This window comes from Chinchilla lanigera, unplaced genomic scaffold (genome assembly GCF_000276665.1).
Source record: "Chinchilla lanigera isolate Chin_1 unplaced genomic scaffold, ChiLan1.0 scaffold00046, whole genome shotgun sequence".
NCBI classification, from domain to species: domain Eukaryota; kingdom Metazoa; phylum Chordata; class Mammalia; order Rodentia; family Chinchillidae; genus Chinchilla; species Chinchilla lanigera.
Window position 1 is genome coordinate 3,195,830 of NW_004955447.1, and position 8,982 is coordinate 3,204,811.

The 8,982-nt window shown below is 35.6% G+C and overlaps 1 protein-coding gene across 1 annotated transcript in view; it reads left to right on the top strand.

The window, feature by feature from the left end:
* Nucleotides 1-8,982, top strand: part of LOC106149477 (UDP-glucuronosyltransferase 2A3-like) — a 15,749-nt gene that overhangs the window by 3,645 nt on the left and 3,122 nt on the right. Inside the window, exons 2-3 of the mRNA XM_013518474.1 lie at nucleotides 1,334-1,482; nucleotides 7,335-7,466. Coding sequence (XP_013373928.1) covers nucleotides 1,334-1,482; nucleotides 7,335-7,466 — 281 coding nt within the window. The remainder of the gene's footprint in view (nucleotides 1-1,333; nucleotides 1,483-7,334; nucleotides 7,467-8,982) is intronic.

Genomic DNA, 8,982 nt, shown 5'->3' on the forward strand with positions numbered 1-8,982 from the left:
ATATTTACTGTGCTTATAACTGTACTATATAAATGATATAATTAAGAAAACAGGTAATGATAAGTTATACTTTAGTATTTTTTCTTAATTCCTAAATGTAATTTTAAATTGTATGTGAAATTATTTGCCAATATTTTTATGATTTTGGTAAAACTTTTCTGTAGGTTTTCTTGACTTCATGTTTGCAACTGTGAACCAGTGTTTTAAATATGACATTTTAATGGATACTTTAAGGACGACTTTCTGTAAATGTCATGCAAAGTTTATGCGCATCAAATGCACATACGGCATTAACAATCCAGGCTAGTGGTAGCACACTTGACATAAGGCATCTAGAAGGCATGAACAATTATTTCTGGAAATATAAGTTGAAATTCAAATGCAATGTTTGGTTCCGAGCTGAGTGTTCTTGAGCAGTGCTTCTTCACTATCAAAATAAACACGAGGTGGTATGAGTTTATGCATATATTCAATAATTATTACATGAGGACTAAAAATAGCCATATGCTTTTGCTGTATATGATCATTGCTATTCCTAATGAGTCCATAAATGAGAAAGGACTCTCCATTCAAGTCTTTTTTCCATGTGAGAACATGATTTTCATGTATGGAAATGGTTCCCTTTATTACTCACAAACACACATGCTTCTTCATAACACTATGAAACTGATACCTAGAAATGTCCGTGTAAAAAACATCATGTAACAGTAACAGTGTGTAAGTGTGTAATGCTGGTGATATCTGTGCACGTATCTCACATCCCCAATGGGTTCATGCTGAGTCTGACTTAATGAGAGAGTTCTTATTTTTATTGAAGAGCAATGATAAATTAGCTTAAGATATGAGATTTGAGTCAAGAAGAAATCATAGACCGCTCTTGGTTGGGTCTCTCAGTAATCTGTGTGACTACTCACTATAAAACCTGTAAAACAAATGCACTGTCTTAATGGATACTTGAAAGTCATTGTGAGGTGACTTGAGGTTTATGTGATGGAGCTCAGCTATTTTCTGTCACTTAACTAGGGAGGAAAATTTAGTGCTAAACTTATCAGTAGCTGTGGGTGTATTTGATTTTTGGATCTTTTATTGGTATTAAATGATAGTTGTGTATTTCTTTTCTTCCACTGCCCTTAATCCTCTACTCCCCCCTCTGTGGCACGTCTTGTCCGCCCCCTCCCACTCTTCCTCCTGCCTCCCTTTCTCCATTTTAACATAGAATTATTCAAAAAAGATCTAATTTTTCTCTGTAATCACTTATAAGGAAATTACTGATAATTTTTTTGTTGGTAACTAAATGTGTTAATGTCCTCCACGTGAATTTCATTTTCTTCAGGAAGGCCCACTACGCTATGTGAGACTATGGGCAAAGCTGAAATCTGGCTTATTCGGACATACTGGGATATTGAATTTCCTCGTCCATACTTGCCTAACTTTGAATTTGTTGGAGGACTGCACTGCAAACCTGCCAAACCTCTACCTCCAGTAAGTCCGTGATGAGGAATGTTTTATGTCCCTTAAAATACTTGATTTTTCTTTAAAGATTGCAGCTTCAATAAGAGAGAGGTTTTGGTGAATAACTTAAACAGGGCCCTCCACATTTATTTGCCTCATCATGTTAGTTTATTGATACTGACTCTTTGTTTACGTGGATTGAAACAGGAAATGATTGAAGTGCTTTGCTAAAATTATCTGTGTCTATAGAATGAGTGTTGGAGTGGAGAGATGGGAAGCTAGTCAGGAAAATCACTAGCGAGGCTCTTACAGTGTTTCTTTCAAGCTTCTAGAGTGAAAACATGGGGATACTTCCCAAAAATTTAATGGCGACAGATGCATTCATGAGAACACTTGGTAAATCGCATTGATTTTGATAAGTTAGAGAAAAGTAGTGCTGACTGAATATGCTGAATCTGACAGTGCTCCAAGATTTTAATTTTAGTTTCCTATGTGCATAGCATTGAACTTCCTTAAGAAGCAGTAAATAGAAAATAAACCTGGAGTGAAGGGAGATAAGTGTAGATTTTTCTCTATTTACTTCTGTGAGCCAAAGACATCGTTACATTATTTCCAGAAGTAGTTTGGGGAGTAAACGACCCCAGTGTCCACAGACAGTGTGAAAAATGACATGGAGCCATCAAATTGAGAGAACCAATTCTTGTACGGTTTATTGGTGAATATGATGACAGAAATTTTTGCAGTAATAAAGAAAAGGTGTGTACAATATTTCAAAGGATTCCATCAATAGAGGGTGTCAGAAAGTTGGACAGAGCAGTACTGAGAAGCAGGAGAGTAACAGAGCACAATATGGTAAGAGCACTGCATTAATTATTAATAAGGACTGAGGAGACAAACTCTGTTTTGTTTGGTTTTCAAGTCCAAGAGCGTAATCTCTCCAGAAGTTTAAAGGTTAATGGTTATTCACAGGGGAATTTTTGATTTCTGTTCAGGATAGGGAAGGCGTGTACAAGTGTAAACTTTGATTTCAGGATGCTGATAATAGTTTACTTGGCAGCCAAGCTCTGGATGCAAGAGATAATACTCTATGACACAGTTTTACATCACTCCTCCTGCCCTGCCTCACACACACACACACAGTCACACACACACAACTTCACAAAACAACTCATATGTGCTTTACAAGATGAATAATTGTTTCCATTCCAACCATGGTTTATTTACTTATATACTTTGAGCAATCTCAATGAGAGGAGTGGCTTATGTCTGGGATTGAAGCTTCATACAGAGAATAAAGAAAAACTGAGAGGTTAAAGGAAATGTAGGGGAATGGGAAAAAATGAATCAAGTTATATCAGGTGCAGGTACAGATTCCTGTGATGAATGTGATCATTACGTATACCTAAAATGAACTAATAAACTCGATTAATTTAAAAAAATAATGAGAAATTATCAAAAAAATTCCTAAAATAGTGTGGGGTATTTGTGAGTTTCTGTGTTTTCTGTGTATGATATTTTCATCAATAAGTAACCATTTGGATGTAAATTAATTGCTGAAATACCAGTTACAGCGACTCATAAGTATTCTACTGCTGTTAACTAGACTAAAATAGGAGTCTGCTTCCAGTGAGGATGTCAGACTCTTCTAGTACTTTTAAGGTCCAAAAATTCAGAAGGACGTTAATCCCAGGATGAACACAGTTGTTGCAGACACAGGACAATCACTGATGCATCTTCAGAGTGGCGTTTCCATAGATTCCTCTGAGAATAGTCCCTGTCCCACACTTTGCAACTGTACATTTGCAAACCTGTAAATGATGACTCAGGGAATTTGTTTTTCCAAGAACTTATGATTTATTTCTGTAATAAGTCTCAAATTAAGAGAATACAATTAACATTATTCTAGGGTGCGAATCTATACATCAAGAGAGCAAGAATCACTGCCTCATACATGGCATTATTATAGCAGAAGATTAATTGTGTTGTCTTATAAAATGTTACTATATGTAGTATTTCTAAAGAAATTCTCTTAGCCTTGTAGAACATTCAGGAAATTAATTTTGTATAGTGTCTAGAAAATAAAAAATGATCAAGTTATTAATAATCTGTTTCATAAAACTTACATGGTAATAATATTCATAGTTGCCTCCTTATTATTAGAGTATCTTTCGCAGAAAGGTCTGGTAAAACTTATCAAGCTTTAATTCAATCAGATTTTCTTAGTTTGCCGCAGTTGTAAATAGCATAAATATCACTGCTTGTTATTGGTCCCTTTAGATAGTTTTTCATCTTGTTGATGCAAATGTTGTAGGTCATATGTATTTAAACATATTCTCTTAATTTTGGATTTTGTGGAGTACAAATTTTCCAATAGCTTCACATAATTCTCCAGATTTCAGTTGTGTCTCTTGCAGTTATTTTTTATTTCTAATTTTATTATTGTGAACCTTTTTTCTCTTTCTCTACTCAAGTTGTGCTAGGGGTTTTTCAATATTGTTCTCCTGTTCAAAACTCAACTCTAAAGTGATATAAACACTGACTTCTATATTTTTAATCTCATTTTTATTAATTTCATGTCTGATACTAATTATTTCATTTTAACAGTTTTTTTGTTTTGTTTCTTCTAATTTTACTAGAATATTTATATATGTTTCTGTGATATGTACTTGAGATAACCCTTTTCTCAGGTAGACACTTGTAGTTATAAACTTCAGCCATAAAAGTAGCTTCTTTGTCCCCAGCAGGTTCTGATACGTCTTCTTTTCATTATAATTTTCTTCAAGGAATTATTAAAAGTTTTCTCCTGATGTTCTCATTGAACAATTGGACATTGAAGTACATTATTGAATCTCTTTTGTGTAGGTGATTTCTACAGTTTTTTTAGCTGTTGTTTTCTAGTTTTATTCTACTGTGATCTGATAACATCTACAAAGTCATTCATTTTTTTACATTTAATGGGGTTGGCATTTTGGGCAAAAATGTGGTCTCTTTTTTAAAAATGTTCACAGAACTCTGAAAAGTATGTCCAATCAGATGTTGCATGAAACATAATGTAGATATCTGTTCAATCTGTTTTATGCTTAATACAATTTAACTCTGAAGTTTGTTTCTTTTTCATCTGGTTGGGCTTACTTGTGAATTGGGCATTCAAATTCACCCACTCTCTGAGGTAACCTTTATATGATGTCTTATTTTATTTTCACTCATCCTTACTAAATGAATCCTTTAGCACATCCAACTTGTCTTCAAGTCTTGACAAACTCTCCTGTGAATCATTTTGCTTATAGCTAAGACTTTCTGTTGACTATGTGTTTGACTTATGAAGTTTTTATTTCTGGGATTTCTTCTGGATTCATTTTTCTAACTTCTACCTCTTTACTGAACTTTCCTTTGCATCCTTGAGGAAGTCTGTTTCCTTTGAGGCAGCAGGTACCCAGGCTCAGGGGCACATCCAGACTCAGATCACCTTCCAGCACAAAATCCCACCTGACTACACTTCTCTCACTGTGTTTAAACTTCAAGTGTTTTTCACTGTCCCATCACACCACCAAGATTCATTTAGCCGTCAGTTTGGCCTCCCAGGATTTAGGAACTGGGATCATTCTCTCAATGTAATGAGTGTAATTTTTTCTATGTCACAGTCCTATTCTCTCTGGATCCTAAGTATTAGGACATATACTCTGTAGTGCAATAACAGTAGCAGCTCAAAAGTATAGAAATGTAGGAATTTTCTAAGCCTAAGTAGAAGTTACACAAGCTATATTTAGGCAGGCTTTCTGAAATGATCATTTTCTTCATATTCTACAGAAAGTAGAAACAGAGGGGAAGAGGTCCAAATGTGACTTTTTAAATTTGCAGAGGAAACACTGGATAATCACTGCTGTCAGTGATCAGCAGAATGCATTCCCTTGTGCTCTATGCTTACATTACCACTCTTCACAGCACCAGAGTCAACACTCACAAGAATATGTTTAGCTTTTCCTGTTACCACTGACCAAAACTAAAATGACCTAACACGGTGAGCTATGGTTCATTCTGTACCAGGATATCTTGGTTCAGTTCATTTACATGTATTTATAACTACCAAGATTTCAAAGTCCCCAGTGGTCTAGTGTTGCAGTCCTACACTGTTCTACCTCCTCACAGCTCTTGCTTTCTTTAAGGGAAGAAGTTATTGATGATGACCACAAGAGGCAAAACCTTGAAGGGTGCTGAGTGTCTAGATTGAAAATTCTCTTGTGTCTTGAAAGAAAGCATAAATCTACAACATCCGTGGCCAGTTTTTAAGTTTATACATGTTTAAAACTGGAAGCTTAGTATTCTGGAGTGACTTTTGTGTGTAGATTGCCTAGAACGCACCATTTTCCAATCTCTTCAAAAAATGTGTAAAGCTTACATCTATGAACTTTCTTCCATGAACACTTTTATATATTTGCAAACAACTTTGTCAGTTAGAAAAATTAAATCCTGCACCTAACAATTCAACCCCACCAAACAAAGCTGCTTTTTAATGCTTATTCATTTCTGTAGTGATTTGATTCTATAGGTGTAATCACTTATTCCTACTTAAATATGTTCTCTTTTAAACCAGATGGTTCCGCATCTCAGATAGAAGAACCTGGCTATCATAATTATTTTGTTGTTGCTGAGACAAAATACCCGATACTGACAAGTTAAGGGAGGAAAGTATTATTTAGCCTAAATTTTAGTTCACTTAGTCCATAGAGGTTTGAGTCCATAATGGGTTGGCTCTAAGGTAGGGTGGCCTTGAAAAACAGCATCACAGAGAAGAAAAAGTCTAAGGAAGGTTAGAGGAAGCAAAGGAGAGCAAGGAGCAGGCAGAAAAGCAGCAGAAACAGCGACCTAGCAGTAGCAACAGCAGTAGCGGCAGGCTCAGTGACAGCAGTAGCAGCAGTAGCGGCAGCAGCCGCAGTACCAGCAGCCAGTTTTCTTTTAAAACTGAAAGTTTAATATTTTGCAGTGACTTTTATGTATAGGTTGCCTAGAGCCCACCCTTTACTAATCTCTTCTAATAATGTGTAAGGCTTACACCTGGGATCTTTCTTGTACTTTCTTTGATGAACACTTTTTAAAATTTGCAAACAACTTTGTCAGTTAGAAAAATTAAACCCTGTACATAACGATTCCATCCTCCCCACTTGAGCAAAGCTGCCCTTCAATGCCTGTTCATTTTGGTAGTGATTTGACTCATTACTTGTATTTTAATCACTTACTGCATACTTTAGATATCTTTTCAAAATATAAATGCTGTTAAACCAGAACGTTCTATATCTCAGATGGAAGAACCTGTCATACTTATTTTGTTGTTGATGAGTCAAATTACTCAAGTCCAAAAAAGTTAAGGGAGGAAAGGATTGTTTAACATAAATTTCAGTTCATTTAATCTGTAGAGGATTCAGTCCCTAATGAGTTGGCTCTAAGGTAGGGTGGCTTTGCAAAACAGCATCACGGAGAAGAAACAATCCAATGCTGGGTAGGCACGTAGAAGCCAGCAAGGAGAAAGTAAAAGCAGCAGCAGAAACAGCAAGATACCAGCAGCGGGAGCAGCAGCAGCCAAACTGTGACAGCAACAGCCAGTTTTTTTCTATCCCTTTGCAGTGCATCCAGGCTACCTGCCTTTAGGTATTTCTATCCACAGCCAGAGGGAGGCACCCTTATCGCCAGCATCACACACTTTATGCCAGCACCACACACCCTACATCCACCCAGCTCTAGAAAGTCCAACCTCTGAATGCATGAGGCTCTGGGGGACATCTAGACACAAGCGACAAAATTGTCTAACAATTTCTTTCACACTGCTTTTCACTTTATCACTCCCCAAATGCTGAATCTTTTTTAATGGAAAGAATTGATGTCTGCAGGAAATGGAAGAATTTGTCCAGAGTTCAGGTGAAGATGGTGTTGTGGTGTTTTCTCTGGGGTCCATGGTGAAAAACCTCACAGAGGAAAAAGCCAACCTCATTGCCTCAGCCTTCGCCCAGATTCCACAGAAGGTCAGTATGCCCTCTTGTACTGCTGAACATCTTTGCACCAACTAGAGAGAGACAGCAGCAAATCATACTCTGTCCTAGGAGAAATTAAATTAACTGTATATGGAGCATAATTTATACAAGCTTTAAGTAGGACTGTGTATAACACTAAAATGGACAGTTTAGTTACAGGTCTTCATTTGTCACATTGATCATTGTCATGTTGGCATTACTTAGAAAACATATTTCACGATCATTTATGTTTAATGGAGTAGAGATGGAAATATTAGGCCATTCTAAATATTTTGACTGGCACTAATGCTTGCAAAATGTCCTGAAATATGTTACTGCTGTGGTCCCGAACAGGAAAGAAATTATACATTAAAGAGAGACAAAATGCTATTTCTGAATTTCTGAATTTTTTATTCCATCAAAGGCAAAATTAATTTTTTTTTTTTTTTTTTTGGTTTTTCTCTGGTACTGGGAACCGAACTCACGACCTTGCGCTTGCCAGGCAGGCGCTTTTGCCGCTGAGCTAAATCCCCAGCCCCTGGCAAAATTAATTTTAAAGTAGAAAACTATGTTTACTTATTCATTCAAAATTAAATATTCTGAGGTTAAAAGGAGTTGAAATTCTAATATAACTGTTAAATAATATGTTTTTTCTACTTTATTCTACTTCATTAACCTGAATTTATATTGTACAATTCATTGTATTCATATATTTGTTAAATTCTATACATTGCATAGAGGCAACTGTTCTAAATTGCTTAAAGTTTAGGAGATACATTTGTAGGCTTGTTATTTTAAAGCTTTCTGCCTTTTAGTACTGAATCGAAAGGTTGTCTTCTTACTCCCAGAAAAAAGTCTATGTAAACAATCATTAGAATTTTAGCAAATAGCTTATTAAAGTGCAGTATAAGCAAAGTTCCTAATTCTGCCTTGCTGAAAAATAAGAAGAGTAGAAGAAGGATAGAAAAATGATAAAATGAGACAGAAAGGAACATGGGAGGAAAGAATGAGAGAAAATCAGAGAGATAATGGAGAAAGGAAAGGAAGGAGGCAGGGATGCAGGAAAAGACAGAAATGGAGGAAGAAGGAAGGAAAGATGGAGGAGTAGATGATGAGAAGAAAAAACAAGTATAAAAAGTCACAGAATCTGAAGTTAAAAAAATATGGTTAAACATTACATTTGAGACCAAAAATGCCTAAATTACATGTAATAAATAAATTATATATCATACAGATATACAATTAAAACCAGTTTTAAATCTCAATATGCTATTTTTCTCTTTATTATTTTCTACATTTCAATTATAAACTCACTCCTAACAGCGTTTAATGATCCATATGAAAATAATACATGTTTACTCACAATGTCATATCTTTCAAAATAATACTATTGTTCACAGCACAATATTAGTACCACCTTTTCATACAAGCATATATACCCTCCTCTCAATTATCAACTGTAGGGTGATGGCCACGTGATTTCTAAGTAACTCTACACCAGTAACACACACACACATTTTCTATTCTT